Source organism: Eptesicus fuscus, chromosome 15 (genome assembly GCF_027574615.1).
Source record: "Eptesicus fuscus isolate TK198812 chromosome 15, DD_ASM_mEF_20220401, whole genome shotgun sequence".
NCBI lineage: Eukaryota > Metazoa > Chordata > Mammalia > Chiroptera > Vespertilionidae > Eptesicus > Eptesicus fuscus.
The window spans coordinates 77,262,364-77,277,857 of NC_072487.1; the positions used below are offsets into that span (position 1 = coordinate 77,262,364).

The 15,494-nt window shown below is 68.6% G+C and overlaps 1 protein-coding gene across 1 annotated transcript; it reads right to left on the minus strand.

Annotated features, from left to right (window-relative positions):
* Positions 1-637: 637 nt before the first annotated feature.
* SLC2A6 (solute carrier family 2 member 6) lies at positions 638-7,866 on the minus strand. Its single transcript, XM_054727776.1, has 10 exons — positions 7,712-7,866; positions 7,101-7,263; positions 6,086-6,292; positions 5,453-5,552; positions 4,735-4,946; positions 4,194-4,346; positions 3,148-3,256; positions 2,593-2,778; positions 2,211-2,356; positions 638-1,407 (listed from the first exon to the last, which is right to left on the minus strand). Exons 1-10 carry the CDS (start codon positions 7,810-7,812, stop codon positions 1,252-1,254), a joined length of 1,533 nt encoding a protein of 510 aa, XP_054583751.1. The 5' UTR covers positions 7,813-7,866; the 3' UTR covers positions 638-1,251.
* Positions 7,867-15,494: the final 7,628 nt, after the last annotated feature.

Consider the following 15,494-nt stretch of genomic DNA (forward strand, 5'->3'; position numbering starts at 1 on the left):
GGCTGTAGGGTGGGAGGTAGGGCAGGGCCCTCCCGCGCCCCCCCCCCCGTCACAGGCCAGAACGGGCAGCACTTGCCCAAGGTTCCCAGCGAGTGGCGAGCGGTCCCGGAGCCAGTGGCCGGTCTCCCGGGGAGTCCTGCCTGCAGGAGCCTCTGTCCAGCGGCGGAGGGGCCACCACAGGGCCCACGCCCGCCTCCCCGTGTCTGGATCTGCCTTCTGGCCTTTGCTTTCTGTTTACCTTGACTTCGGAGCAATAAACCTGTGGTGGTTTGTACGCTCGCTCGCGCTCTGAGTGAGTGAGTGGGAGGGGTGCCTGGACCCCAGGGGTGCCCTGGCCCTGGGCACAGCTGCCCTTTATCCGGATCCGGACCGGCTGTGCTGCCGGCTGTGCCCGAGGCCCCACGGCTGGAAGTGCGGGAGCCTGGCGGGCAGGGCCGGCCCCACGCCTCTGCCTCACTGTGGCCAGGTGGGGCTGGGAAGCCTGGAGGAGGTTGGGAAGCCTGTCTCCAGGTAGGAGGCTGGGAAGCAGCTGATTGAGCCTCCTCGGGGGCCCACCTGGGACCACCCAGGCCCGGGCAACCTTGGCTGAAAATGTCTAACCTGGCTGTTGGGGGCTCCCCCACCAGAGCTGCTTCTGCTCAGGGTCACAGCCCAATTTCTTTATTTTTATAAGTGGGCGCACGGTTTGCAGACGGGAGCACTCCCGAGCCCTCGGTTCCAGGCGTCGGGACGTGCGGGGTTGGTGTTTGTGTTGGGTCCAATGCCCCGGCTTGCGGGAGTCTGGAGCGTTGCCCATGGCGTCCCCCAGCCCTCGGGTGCAGATTTCCGCCTTCCTCCCAGGGGCTAGGTGCTGGTGGCAGCCAGGTGCTCGGAGCCACTCCTCTGCCTCCAGCCGTCTGTCCTCATTGTGGCCTCCGTGCTTGAGTAAGCAACTCGGCCTGAGGTTGCCCAGTGTGGCCCGAGGCCCCAGTCCTGGGCGGGTGCTCTCCTGGGCGGGTGCTCTCGTATCTGCCGCCTCTGCCGGCAGGTCCTGGCCGACGTGTGGGCGGCCACGGCTGCCTGTGCTGGGCCGAGGGCGGCCGTGCTGCTGGCTGTCGGGGGCCAGGAGGCGCGCCCCGCGGGTCAGTGCTGCCGGCGGTGCCGTCTCCGGCTGGTGGCAGGTTGCTGCCGCCTCCTGGACTCGGGGTTCAGGTGGGTGGCCCACACGAAGGCCTGGCCGCCAGGGTGCGGCCCTCCCAGGCGGGCGCTGACCTACTGCAGGAAGGACCTCCTCCCGGTCCGGAAGAAGGACTCGATCTGCTCCAGCGAGCGGCCCTTGGTCTCGGGCACGCAGCAGCCGGTGAACAGCAGGTTCAGCAAGCAGATGGCGGCGAAGAAGAAGAAAGGCACCTGCAGGCCGAAGGCGTTCTGGGGGCGGAGAGGGCCGGTCACACGGGCACCGAGGGTCCTCCACCCCCGCGCGAGCTTCCTGCCCGGCTAGCGTCCGCCACCGTGGGGGCTCCCCCTGCCCGCAGCCTGAGCTCTAGGGCCTGAGGGGGCACTCGAGGCCTCAGAGGCCTGCACCCAGCCTTCCTCTGAGCGGGCCTGGGATGTCCTTTCTGCGAGGGCCTCACTCAGCCCCCCTGGCCTCAGCCTCGCCCAAGCACCCCCTCCCCACCCAGTGGCGCCTGCCTGCAGGAACCCTGCACCACAGCCTGGGAGCATGCGCCTGCGCTCCTGGGCCCCAGCCTCCCGCCCCGCCCCGTGCCCATCTATGCCTCTGCCGGGGCTGGCACACCCCCCTCCCAGCCATCTCACCCATTCTGGGCCCAGCCCTGCCTGGCCCTGGGCAGCACTGCCAGAGCGCCCCATCAGACTCTGCCCGGGCGCTGGGGCTCAGATTCCACTGGCATCAGGGCGTGCCAGGCTGGGAACCATGGGGGGGTTAAGCCAGGTGGGCGCCCTGTGTGTGGCATGTAGGATGCCAAGTGTGGCTGCCCAGGAGGGCACATTGCTGAGACCCAGACTGCCCAGACAGGCCCAGCGGCCCTGGAGGGTGACAGAGCGGGCGGGTGTGGCTTCCGGGCGGAGGTCAGCTGACTTTCCAGAACCGCTCCCCAGCCCGCTGTCCTCTGTCCCGTCCGTTAGCTGTCCCTGCCGCGTGGGCCGCAGTGTGGAGGCGGGTGCCGCTCTCTTAGAGGGCGCGGTAGAGAAGCCCGGCCAGCACTCACCACCACCAGCAGGAAGGACTTGGTGAGGGCGAAGGCGGTCAGCCAGCTGACCAGCACGCAGAGCCCCGAGGCCACGCCACGGGCCCGCAGCGGCAGGATCTCAGACATGAGGAGCCAGGTGATGGGCCCCCAGCCCATGGCATAGCCTGTGCGGGGGGGGGGGAGGAGGAGGGGGGGCAGGAGGGCAGCTCAGGCCCCATGGGGGCGGGGGAGCCTCTTCCGCCTCCCCTGAGCTGCCGAGACCCCTCCCCTCCCCAGCCACCCGACCACCCAGGAGAGCAGTGCCCTGCCCACGACACAGCCACGTCCCCCACCCCACCCCCACCCCCATGACAGCCCTCCCTCCCGGGCCGGCAGCCCCCCGCCCCGTGGCCACACCTACCGGTGATGAAGAGCATGGTGGCCAGCAGGGGCACCAGGGTGAGGAAGCTGGTGGGCGTGGCCGGGGGCTGCTCTGCGCCCCCCGCGGGCACACTCTGGAGGCTCACGGTGCCGTTGGGGGTCCCGTGCTTGGGGCCGAAGCTGATGTACAGCCCCAGCGTCACGTTGGCAGCAAACATGATGGAGGCTGTGGACGGACAGGTGGCCCTCGGGGCCAGGACCCTCTGAGCCGCGGCTCCAGGGCGCCCCTTCCACAGAGCCCCCCTGCGGCCCCATCCCCTCGGGCGCCATCACAGCCCACGGGGACTGGTCACTTCCAGACGGGCAGCTCCCCCCGTGTTCGGGCGTCCACCACCCCACACGCTGTGCCAGGGGGCTGTTCGCTCACAGGAGCCCAGCGACCTCTGGGGCAGCTGGTGCGTGCCAGGCCCTGTGCCCGGGGTGCGAACCAGGGGCCACCAGGGCAGGTCCCACCCAGGCCCTGGAGCCCGGCCACACGGCTCCGGCACAGCACCTGGAGCTGCTGGTGCGGGGGGGGGGGGGGGGGGGGGCTCACCTGAGACAAAGAGCAGGACCTTGCGGCCGGCCCGGTCCATGGTGAGGGCCGCGATCATCACCGCAAAGAGCCTCACGGCGCCCACAATGGCGGCGTCATCCTGGGGGGGCTGCGGGGAGGAGGCCACGGAGTGAGGGACCCGCCTGCTCCCCCTCCCCCCCACCAAGGCACTCAGGGTGCTCAGGCCCCATGCCCTGGCCCAGCTCCTGGGAGCATCGAGCCGCTGAGCACCTACTGTGTGCCAGGCCCTTTCTCTGGTCCCCTACCCTGGCCTGGGGCCTCTCGGGTAGGGGGTCTCTCGGGCAGGGGCGCAGGGCCCAGGCGTGACCATGCTGGTGGGACTGGCTGTCACTCATCTTCAGATCTCAGCTCCCTCTGCGCCCGGGGCCGCCGTGAAGCCAGGCGTCTGTTCTCTTCCCGCTGCAGAGGCCGCCAGGCTGGGGCACGTGGCCCCGAGGCTAGAGGCGGACGCTGAGCCTGTGCTCGGCGCCCCAGAGGTCTGCACAGCTCTGACACCGGCTCCTCTGTCAGGGGACACTTTTTAGACATTTAATCACTGTTATCTATCTATCTATCTATCTATCTATCTATTTATTTATTTTTTTTGTTTGTTTTTGTTAATCCTCACCTGAGGATATCTTTCCACTGATTTTTAGAGAGAGTGGAAGAGAGAGGGTGAGAGACAGAGAGAAACATCGATGTGAGAGTAACACATCAATTGGTTGCCTCCTGCAGCAGCACTGAGCAGGGCCCCGGGCCGGGGAGGAGCCTGCAACTAAGGTACATGCCCTTGACCGGAATCGAACCCAGAACCCTCTGGTCCGCACGCTGATGCTCTATCCACTGAGCCAAACCGGCTAGGGCAAGGGACACTTTTCTTTAAAACCCGTGAGCTTTACTTGCAAACGTTGCTCTGAGAACGGGTGTATGCATGGAACCCGTTACCAGCCCAGGAGGCCTCCACCTGCATGCGAGCCCACATGCAGCCCCTGCAGGCGCCGGGCGGGGGCGGCGGGCGCCGGGCGGGGGCGCCGGGCCGTGCTCACCAGCAGGACGGCGGTGCTGGTGAAGATGGGCTGCAGGTAGACCAGCAGAGGCGTGATGCCCGTCAGCTGCTGCAGGAAGCGCATGAGCACGGCGATGGCGACGGGGCGGTACATGTGGGGGTCCCGGACCTCGGCCCATGACGCGCGGCTGCTCTGGAGACACAAGGCGCTGCTCAGGGGGCAGGGCCAGCCCCTCCAGCCGGTGCCGCCTGCCCGGGACTGCGTGGAGCTGGGTGGGGGCTCCCTGCTTCCCTCCTCCGGGAAACAACCCAGGCCAGGGGGCAGGCTGGGGGACCCCTGCCCGGAGCCCCGGCTCCTGGACCAGCGGTGGGTCAGGGCCGACGTCTGCGTGGCAGGCTCTCCGGGCCCCCAGCATCCCCCACACGGAGCGTGTGCTCCGGGTCAGGTGGAGGCGGCAACGCTGGTCCCCCAGTTTCCGGGAAAAGCCAGTGAGGCTTAAAGAGGCCACGGCCACACGGCTGTGGGCGCCAGAGGGGGGTGGGGGGTGGGGGATGGGGTGCCATCCCCCCGCCCCCCGCACCTGTCTCTGCACGTTGTCCTGGATCTGCTGGAACTCCCGGCGGATGTCGGCCCGGGCCCCGCGCAGCCAGGCCAGCGCCCGCAGGGCCTCGGCGTCCCGGCCCCGGGACAGCAGGAAGCGCGGCGAGCTGGGCATGAGGCTGAGCAGCAGGATCATGACGACCACGGGCGCCGCCCCGGCCACGGCCAGCCAGCGCCACGGCAGCAGGAGGCCTGGGGGGCGGGAGGCGCGGGGTGCGGCTGGACGCAGATCCCCTCCCCCGGCTCTGAGCCCCCTCCCCGCCCTCCAGGCCAGTCCCAGCGCCACCTCCTATGGGCGTTCTACCCCATCAGCCAGGCCTCTGTGTCCTAGATCAGGAGGGGCCCCAGGGATGGCCTGGCCCTGGCCCGGGGCCCTGGAGGGTCTCAAGGCCACAGCGGGGCGATGGAGGGGTGGCCTGAGCAAGCAAGAGCCCCGCCTCAGCCAGCTGCCCTGATCCCCCTTCTATGTGGATCCCCCACTGAGACTGCTGGCCCAGACCCGCCCCCTGCCCAGGTAGGGGGGTCTCGTGACCAGAGAAGGGCAGGGAGTGGTCTGGGGACACTGTGCGGTGTGGCCGGTGCGCCGGGAAGCCAGGTGTCTCTCCTCCCAGCCTGCAGCTCATTTGGGGGCACATCGCTTCCCTTCCCCCCTCCCCCCCCCCGATCCTGCACAAGGAGGGGCTGAGCGCTTGTCTTACCAAGTGCATAGAGAGACAGCGACCCGAACACGGCCATGAGCTGGGGCGTGGACCCCAGGGCCCCGCGGACGCCGGGGGGAGCAATCTCAGACAGGTACACCTGCAAGACCCACCCGCCCGCCCCCGGCCTGAGGTGAGGACCAGGCCTGGCCTCGGCGGCCGCGGCGGCAATCCTGGCGAAGAGGGGAGTGGGGCTCCCGGTGGGACTCTTGTGCTGATCATGACTCACCTCATGCCCTCCCCTGGGCCTCAGTTTCCCTAACTGTCAGGTGGGCAGAAGCACTCAGCTCTGAAACGGGGGGTGTGAGGCTCCGGTCTCTGCTGCCCCCGCTGGGCTGGCCCAGCCCCTGGTGGGTGTGTGGGGTGTGTGGGGTGTGTGGGTAAGACTCGGGCCAGGGCAGGGACTTCCCTTTCCTCCCTGTTGCTCAATGTGGATTTTTGACAATTGAGTAACGTGTCTGACTGTCAGGAAACAGGGTAGGAAGTTTGGGGAGTCCGAGTGGGGGGAGCTGGGGACACAGGGACAGAGCCCTGAATGAGCTGCAAACACCCCCCCACTGACGGGTGGGCCCTTGTCCGACGGTGCTCGGCACACCGCGAGGCTGCGAGGGGCCGGGGGCCCGGCGGCCTTACCGGGATGCAGGCAGCCGTGAGCCCTCCCGCGAAGCCCGTCAGCGTCCTCCCCAGCAGCAGCATCCAGAAGGCACGGGCGCCCGCCATGAGCGCGTAGCCGGCCGCCGAGGGCACCGCCGAGAACATGATGCTCAGCTTCCGGCCCAGCAGGTCGTTGAGGACCATGGCGCTGAGGCCCCCGGCCGCGGCGCCCAAGGTGAACACGGACTGGAGAGAAGGGGGGCGGGCGTGGTTGGGCACGCACCCCCCTCCCCGTCGGGGCCCAGAGACAGCTGCTCCTGCGGCACTCAGGCCCGGAAGGGCCGCGAGCCTCCCGTCGCCAGAGGTGTGCAAGCAGCACGTGGACGGCCCTTCGTTAGGGAGCCCCCCCCCCCCGGGAGTCCTGCTCTGGGGAGGAGGGGGCAGGGCCACGGCGGGGCTGTCCAGCGGGCGTGGACATGTCTGATGCTGGGACGGAGCCGACAGGAGGGCTCTGGATGGGGAGCCCCTGGGATTCTAAGGTTCGGGGGTTCTTGGACTCCCCCTCAGCACAGTGAGGCGGGCACGCTGCTCGGCCTGCCCGAGCCGCTTCTGCCGCTGTATGATGGGAGAGTGATGGCAGCCGCCTCAGAGGGCAAGCTCTCAGGGCAAGTGCCCAGCATGCACTGGGTGGCTCCGTACCTGACGGGGATGCTCTCTCAGGAATATGCTGTCTGCCCTGGGACAGCCCAGCTCCGAGGTGGGGGTGGGGGCGGGGATCTGGGAACCCTCAACCCACGGGGTGGAGACTTAAGGGCACCTCCCCACCTGCCCTTCCCACGCCTTCTCCATTGCGTTCACTTCCTCCTTTTATTTTAGAGGCACCACTAGGCCTCACTCCCCTCCACCCCCAGCCTGGAGTGTGTGGCAAAGGCGTGACCAGGGCCCTGGAGGGGCTCTAAGGCTGAGTGTTAGGGGGGTCCCTAGCTGGGGACAGAGCCCAGGGGGTCCCTCCTCCCCCTGCCCCGCCCCCACGAGCTCCAAGTGCGGCCCTTACCCCGAACCAGGACGCCTGGGTTTTGGTCAGACGCAGGCTTGGATCCCAGGAGCGCTCCAGGGCCGGGATGACGGGGGACGTGTAGACCAGGGCGTAGCCGAAGCTGAAGTTGCCCAGCACGGCCGCGAAGGCGGCCAGGAACACCCACTTGTTCTGCAGGGCGCTGCGGGGGGGGGGGGGGGGGCAGAGAGGTTGGGGCTTTGAGACCCCCCTTCCCAACGGCTGCCTGTGCTGAGTTCAATGGGTGTCCACGCAGAGGGCAGCGCTGGGGAGGGCCGGTCCAGGCCCGTCAGACTGGCACCTCCCAGGGCCTGAATGCCAGCTCCCTAGGGAAGACCCCACGGCCCGTGGCTGTGGCCGAGCCACGTCTGGTTTGTGCTCTTGGCTTTGCCCCCCAGGCTTGCTGTGTGACCTTAGGCAAGCCCTGAGCCCTCTCTGGGCCTGTCTCCCTGTCTGTGCCAGTTGGGGGTGGGCCCGGTCCCGGAGGGCGGGTGGGGGAGGGGAGACACACCAGCTCCCTAGGTCGGACCACCTGGGGAAACACCTGGCCCCTCGGAGGCCCAAGGCGGAAACCAGCCCCAGCCGCAGCCCCCTTGCCCGGCAACTCTCACCCGACCCGCGTCCTCTCCCCGGGCGACGGGGGCGGCTTCTCGGGGAACGTGTCATAGTCCGGGCCCTCCGGGCCCTCGGCTCCCAGCAGCGGCTCCTGCATGGCCGGCAGCCGCGGTCCCCTGCGCTGCCAGCGGGCCGGGCCTGGCAGCTCTGGCCGCAGCGGCGCGAGCATCCGGCCGAGCCCGCAGCTCCGCCCCCGGCCGCGATTGGCTGCGGGGCGGCCCTGCAGCGCCGGCGCCGGCCAATGGGCGGCCGCGAGGGTGAGGATGCTCGGATGCGGCGCGCTGGCGGGCTTCCCCGGGGCGCGGCCTGGGCTGCGGGGTGCGGCGCTGGACCGGGGCGGCCGGGCTTCCCCGGGCGCGGCCTGGCGTGCGGGGTGCAGCGCTGGACCGGGGCGGCCGGGCTTCCCCGGGGCGCGGCCTGGGCTGCGGGGTGCAGCGCTGGACCGGGGCGGCCGGGCTTCCCGGGGCGCGGCCTGGCGTGCGGGGTGCAGCGCTAGGGTGGGGCGGCCGGGCTTTCCCCGGGCGCGGTCCGCGCTCCGTGCGCCCCTGGAGGCCCTGGGGTCGCCCTGAGGATGGGAACCCGCCCCGGGGGAAGCGGCCAGACATTCGTGCGGGGCCTGGAGGCAGAGCCCCCGCCGACGCCTCCGTGTCCATGTTGGGGTCCGAGCCGGCACCAGCACCGGGGCGCAGGCTCAGCTCGCTCCGCCGCAGGAAGCTGAAGCCCGGAGAGCCGAGCCGCTCGCCAAGGTCACACCGCGAGCCGCGGCTCCTGCCACGGGGACCGCCTTGCGCCCGCGCCCTCCCCGCCACGCCGCCCCGAGTCCCGCGCGGCTCCCTTTCCTCCCGCGACGCGGGGAGACAGGCTGACAGCGGGGCGTGTGGGGGGGGGGAGGCAGAGGGAGGAGGGGGCGCCGCCCTCGGTCGCCCCGTTTCTGGTCTTTTCTGCCCACAGAAATGGCGTGGGCTCGTTGGAAGCAGCCAGGTAATAACACGAAACTTTTCCACAAACGCGGAGCAGAAATGAAAATTCCCTGGAAAACCATCCACCTCAAAACACGCCGCCATGCCCGGCGGCTCTCTCTGGACTGTTCAGAGGGCAGCATCCCGCCCACCCTGCCCCAAGGCCGGGCCGCACCGGGAATTGTAAATGGACCCATTGTTGGGAGGATTGGGGTTATTTCCAGGGGCTCACTGTTAGAAGCTTTAAGAAGTGTCCTACTTCCCTTATCACTAAAGACGGCCACGGCCTCGGAGAAAGCCCGGCTCGGCCGCCTCGCCCGGCCTGCACGCAGCTTCGCCCATCCTGCGTGGACAGTTGGTGACCCCCCTGCGTCGCATTTCAAGCATTTTCTTACCACCCAGGACGTGGGCGTTGGGCCAGGCAGGCCCAGTAAGCGGGGGGCGTACCGGTCACGCTGCGCAGCCCTCGTAACCGTGTAAGAATTCAGATGTCACACGTCCTAACTGCATCTCTGTGCGCCCCTGTGGCCACCGCCCAAGTCGAGAGCCAGACGCTTCTGGTCACCCCAGAGACTCTGACTGTCCCTCCCTGTCCTACCCCACTCCCGAGCCCACACTCTGAGCTCTGTCGTGGTGGATTAGATTCTGCTGCTCTCGAACCCCGTACAAATGGAGCTCTTGTTTCCGGCTCCCCCCCCCCCAAATTAATTGGTATTATCGTTATTTTTAAAAAATATATATTTTGACTAGTGTCCCAGTGCACAGATTTGTGCACATTGAAAGGAAATTAATTAGAAGAAATATTTTAATATCGCTATTTGCGTCTTGCTAATGAAAAGAAAATAGGATTCCACCGAGTCTCCTACCTACCTACCTACTCCAGGACTAATGTGAAGATCGAATGAGATGAGGCACGGAAAACGCTTCACAGACATTTGGTTCCAGTGTGAAATGTTTGCACCTGGCTATAAAGCAAGTCATGTTCCTGGGCTGAAGACACTCCAAGGAGGCTAGTTGCTAGGGAGAGGAAGCTGGGCGTTGCTATGGGTTGCCATTACCCAGTGCCCACAGCCACCATTTCCGGGCTGGGCTGGGAGTGTCTGCCCCCTGGTGGTCAGTGCATGTCATAGCTACCAGTAGAATGGACAGACACAGCCTTTTATATATATAGATTGATTTCAGAGAGCGGAAGGGAGAGGCAGAGAAATACCAACTACGAGAATCATGGATCGGCTGCCTCCTGCACGCCCCCCACTGGGGATGGAGCCCACACCCTGGGCGTGTGCCCTGACCGGGAATCGAACCTTGACCTCCTGGGTCGTGTTCACGGGTCAACGCTCAGCCACTGAGCCACACCGCCGGGCCGTTTGTTTTCTTGAGTGACATGAACGCACGTTGCGTGTGTGGAGGCTGATGAGTGCTGGCAACTGTGGAACCCAGACCCTGCCCCTCATCGAGATAGAGGACATTCCATCCACCTAGAACAGGGATCCTCTGTGTCTCCCCCCCCCACCCCACCCGGTCCCAGGGACCGCTGCTCTTCTGGCTGCAGGCTGGCTCTCTCCCTCCTAGAGTGCCAGGGAGGGAGCCGCAGGCCGAGAGCGCTTTTGCCCGCCTTCTCCCACTCGGCGCGGCCCGCGAGCCACCTGTTTGCGGGGAGGTCCCCTCTCTGCCGCCCTGGAGGCACGCGCCAGTCCGCCCGCCCCTGGGGGGCAGGTGGCTCAGCTCCAGGCTTGGCTGGAGGAGGAAAGCTGGCCTGCCCTCCGCGCCCGTGGCCCGTCCCCGGCCTCTGGGAGGTTAAGTGGATGAACCTGGATTTGCTCACGAATCTGCCGTCTGGCATCGGGGCGGTGTCTCCCACATTCGCGCGGAAAAGCAGCCATTGAAGAGCAGCTTTGTCCTGGGGGCGGCTGCCCGCAGCAGCGGCCATCTCCACGGGCCTCGGGCCTCTGAGCATGCCCGCCGGGCTGTCCCAGCCTGGCCACCTCACCTGGGTCTGCTCTGAGGGCTTTGGCACTGGCTGCTGGGGGGACAGGGTGTGTATCAGGCTCCTCCCCTCCCCTCCCCTCCCCTCCCCTCCCCTCCCTTCCCCTCCCCTCCCCTCCCCTCCCCTCCCCTCCCCTCCCCTCCCCTCCCCTGCTCCCGGTGTGGCAGGGGCGCGCAGGGGGTGCCGGAAGCTCCTTGCCAACTTGAATTCAGGGCCCTCCCCATTTCTGTCGCCTCCCACACAGAGCTGGTCTGCGAGTGGGGACACGTGGCTCCCCGGCCCTGGGAGAGGGGGTTCCCCTCTCTGCCCTGGACACACCCACGAAGGGGCTGGGCCCCTCCCTTCCTCACCCCGAGCCTCAGCCCCTCCCTCCTTCAAGAAAGTGCCCCTAGCTCACGTGGGGACCACGCAGCTCTGGGGCAGGCCCCTCCCAGGACGGGGAGCCCAGGGCTGGGAGGTGAGCACCCTGCAGACCCGCGGGCTTGGGGAGGGGCTGGGCCGGGGCCACCCTGTCCCGGGTTGTCCCCATCCCTGCGTCCCTGCTGGTCCAGGGCATGGAGCCGAAAGGATGCCCGGTCCGAGCTCTGCCTCTGGACAAGGGAGCCCGAGGACGGCGTGCCGGGGCTCAGGGCGCTGCCCAGCGAGCGGGTCTCAGAGCCTCACTTTTCTCACCTGGAAGATTCCGGAAACCTGGTGCCCACCCTTGACCTAGCTCCTCCTGCAGAGACCTCTGTTGGGAACTGGCGGAGCTGCATTCCAGGCCTCCTGGCACTGGGCAAGAGGTGAGGCGTGGGAGGGGATGCCAGGGACCGGCCTTCCCCTCGCTCTGGGCCCAGCAGCCCGTTTCAGAGGCGAACACCGGGGCTCAGGGCGTCGCTGCCACGTGGCCCCTGCTCTCGTGGTGCCTGGAGGGCTTCCCCCCGACGGATGGGAGGACAGCAGGGGGTGGCGGTGGGGGCTGCCCCTCACCTCCTCCTTCCCACAGATGGGGGGGCCAGGGCCCCTGGGGGAGAAGGCCTCCACCGCCCAGCTGCTGGGAGCCCCCGCCGACCCCCTGCTCAGAGCCGCTCCCCGCCCGGCTCGCGGTGACGCCGCCCCCGGCCCCGAGGCCTCGGACCTGGTGCCGTCCCTGAGCCTGGCCGCGGCCCTGGTGCTGCTCTTCGTCCTGCTCTCGGCCTGGCTGGTGTGGGAGAGGCCCCTCCACGCGTCCGGCTGAGGTGGGCCCCCGGGAAGGGGGTGAGGGCCCTCCCCGGGATGGGCCTGGCACAGAACGGCACAGGGGGAGCAGAGCCAGGGGCACGGAGGTGGGGTGCAGGTGGAAGGAGGGGCTGGCCTCCCAGCCGCACTCTGGGCCAAACCCAGTGGGCAGCCGCGCACAGCAGCCCCAGCACGACTCCCGGGGGCCCCACGCCGCCCACGGGAGGGCAGGGACCCCGTGAGCGGCCCGCTGAGCTGCAGGAGGCGGCTGGGCTGCGGGCCTGGCGCCCGTGGGGCCTCAGGTGGCGGCTGAGAGGCAGGTGCTCAGGCACACGGGGCTGAGATCCGGGTGCTGCTAGAAAAGCCAGCTGACCCGGGCATTGGGAACCGAGTTGGCGTGCTGGGAAGGGAGTTTCAGCTCGGCGAGGGCGAGAGGGGCCGCCCGCTCCGCTGACCAGCTCAGGGGGAGTCTGGGGGGGGCCTTGCAGACGCAGAGACCGCCAGTACCGCCCAGGAGGGTCTGAAACGGAGACTCCTAACCCCAGCCGTTCATGGCGGGCAGCCTCCCGGACGAAGGCCCATCTGCAGCCTCACAGAGCCGCCGTGGTCTCTTGCGTCTACGATAGCGTCTCTTTGGAATGTCCACGGACTCCTCCTGTCCCCGGGCCCCTCAGAGCCCGGCACCCCTCTGCGGAGACCTCCCGGCCCCTCGCTGTGGAGTGGATGGGTGACGGTTAGCTGCCCTGCACCCCCTGAGTAAGATGCCTGTGGCTTCACTCCCCTTCTTATCCAGGCCCAGGGCGGCCCGCCCGCGTTTGCCCGCCGCCCAGCCCATCGCCGGGAGCTCCGCGGCCCACCTGCGCCTGCTCCTCTGACGGGGATGTAGGGAGCGAGGGCAAGGCCGCCATTCTCGGAGCCTCATCCCTGTCCTCGGAGATGTCGCTTCCCGGCAATTGTGGACAGCTCGGCTCAAATAAACACCAACACTCTTTACGGGTCGGAACGTTTCTTACATTGACACCCACGTAGCCGACGCCGCAGGGGACACTCCCTGTGTGCCCCCCTCTCCCTCCTTCTGGGCCGCAGCAAACCCTCGGAGAAAGAAGCACCCCTCCTCTGCACCCCCACCCTCCCCGCCCGTCCCCGGCCAGCGGGGATGCCCTGGTCTTGGGCGCCACCTGGTGGCTGAAATCAGAACTGCACTCTGCTGGGCGGCGCCCCTTGGGGTTTCCATCTTAGACAGGAGGGGAAGGTGTGTCCTTATTTAAAGTGGAAACTTCGAGGTGGTGGAGAAGCACAAACCCACTGCCCAGAGAGAACCTCTACTTTCCGCTGTTCATTTTCTCTCCCTCCGTTTCTGGGTCTGTCATCGCCTTACCAAATCGGCCCCCAGGAAGGAGGCGGAGGGGGCGGGGAGAGCGGCGTGTCCAGGGGTGGTCGCTGCGAGGTCATCGGTGCCGTCCCGCCCGCAGCGCCCCTCTGGGACCTTGACCGGACGCGCACACCTCTGGCGGGGAGGGGCATGGAGACCTTCTGGCTGGGACCCAGGCTCCGGACTCCGCCGTCTCCATTGAACAAATACCGCGACACCTGCCCCCCAGTGCCAGACCTGCGGTGGGGGGCCGGGGGGGGGGAGGAGGACAGGGCTCTCCTCCTCCCGCCGCTGTCCTCTGGGGTGACCCCACCCACATCCTGCCCTCCCAGGACCCCAGGGGTGGCCCCCCCTCTGCTTCTCCGGCACCCTGGGGTCGGGGCACACCCATGTCCAGGCTGGGCTGCCAGAGCTGCGGCTCCCTCTCCCGGCGTGGACTGGTCCGGGGCCTGGGCCCGGCTGCCCAGGAAAAGGCATGTAGGAGCCTCGGAGGCTTTGGGGGAGGGGTGGCGGTGGACCCTGGAGGTTTGGGGGCCTCTTTGAGAAGTGGGGTGGGCGTTTCAGGTGGGGGCACTGAGAGCGAGGCCTGGCGGCTGACCTGTCCCAGCACGATGGGACGTGGGGACGGACACAGGAGCCTGCTCCTCAGCAGACCCCCCGCTGGCGGCGGGGAGGGAGGCCTGATTCCGGTCCTCTGAGACTGCCTGGGGCTGGGCAGGCCTGGGGCTGGGCAGGCCTCAGGGTGGGCAGGTCTGGGGGGCAGGCAGGCCTGGGGGTGGGCAGGGCTGGGGGCAGGCAGGCCTGGGGGTGGGCAGACCTGGAGGGTGGGCAGGCCTGGGGGTGGGCAGGCCTGGGGGTGGGTGGACCTGGGGGTGGGCAGGCCTGGGGGCGGGCGGACCTGGGGCTGGGCAGGGCTGGGGTGGGCAGGGCTGGGGGTGGGCGGACCTGGGGCTGGGCAGGCCTGAGGTGGGCAGGGCTGGGGGTGGGCGGACCTGGGGGGCGGGCGGGCCTGGGGCTGGGCAGGCCTGGGGTGGGCAGGGCTAGGGGGGAGACCCACCTGGCCCAGAGGCCTCGCACCCCCCCCGGCGTGCGTGTCTGCCTCCCGGCTCAGCCAGCAGCCTCACCAACTGTGCGGCACTCAGTCGCAGCAGCTGCTCCTCTGCTCCAGGGGACAGCACAGCTTTCAGGGCGGACACGTCCTGGCCGGAGGGTGTGAGCGAGGCTCGCTCTGTCCCAGCCGCTCCCGGCCCCCCTCCCGCCCCGGCAGCCGGCGGCAGGGTCAGGCCGGACCACGGGCCGCGCCGGCGGCAGGTGCCCGGGACCCTCCCTCCGCTAGGCCGGGCCCCTGTGCCGGCCGAGGGCGCCTCGCCAAAAGCGACTGCATTTTCATCTCGTTTGGCTGACGGTTAAGAATCTGTCAGAAATGTTTCTGAGGGCACCCCAGGGGCCCAGCCGCGGCCGGGGAGCTGTGGGGTCCCGGGGAGAGGGAGGCGGAGGGGCCGGGGGCGCTCCCCGAGGAGGACTCTGTGCGGACGCTGGGCTCTCTCCCTCCGGCCTCGCCACGGGGACCATCTCTCCTCCCCCAGAGGAGGAGACTGAGGCTCTTCTGCAGCTTGCCGGCGCCCCACTCCCGGCACCCCACTCCCGGGCAGTGGCTGAGTGGGGACTGACCCGGCTCTGCTTGTGGTTTGTGAGCTCACCTGTCCCGTCGTGGGCGCGGCTGGGGGCCCAGAGGAACAGGAGGAGCTGCCCGGGGGTCGCCCTCACAGCCGGGGGTCACCCTCACAGCCGGGGGTGTGCCCAGAGCCTTGGAACACTGACCCGGCCCGGCCACCGCCTTTAAACGCCAGCACGCGGGGCCGTCAGCCAGGAACCACAGCACTGCCTGGGGGCCTCGGGGTCACCTGAGTCTGCAGACGGGGACGCCCGGGGCCAGTGTGTGTGTTCACACGCAACCGGGGCCCAGGCCACCCTGCTCCCTCCCAGGCCCTGGGGAGCGGCCACAGGCCACAGGCCAAGGGCAGCGCGAAGGTGAGCACCCGGCAGCCCAGCCGCCCAGGCCCCCGCAGCCCTGAGTCCTGGTCCAGGAGGTGTGTGTGTGTGTGTGTGTGTGTGTATGTGTGTGTGAGAGAGAGAGAGAGAGAGAGAGAGAGACACCCCCCCCCCCCGGCTGGAGTGCACCGGCTCCCACCAGCTGTTGCCCCTGGGAAGCCATGCCCACTCCACACACGTGCTTGGACACATGGTTTTGTGCACGCATGACT

Coding starts and splice junctions, on each gene's coding strand:
- SLC2A6 (XM_054727776.1), bottom strand. CDS start 7,812: ATGCAGGAGCCGCTGCTGGGAGCCGAGGGCCCGGAGGGCCCGGACTAT. Junction 5,553..6,085: donor TCACGGCTGCCTGCATCCCG/GTAAGGCCGCCG, acceptor TGGGTCTTGCAG/GTGTACCTGTCTGAGATTGC. Junction 4,347..4,734: donor AGGACAACGTGCAGAGACAG/GTGCGGGGGGCG, acceptor TTGTGTCTCCAG/AGCAGCCGCGCGTCATGGGC.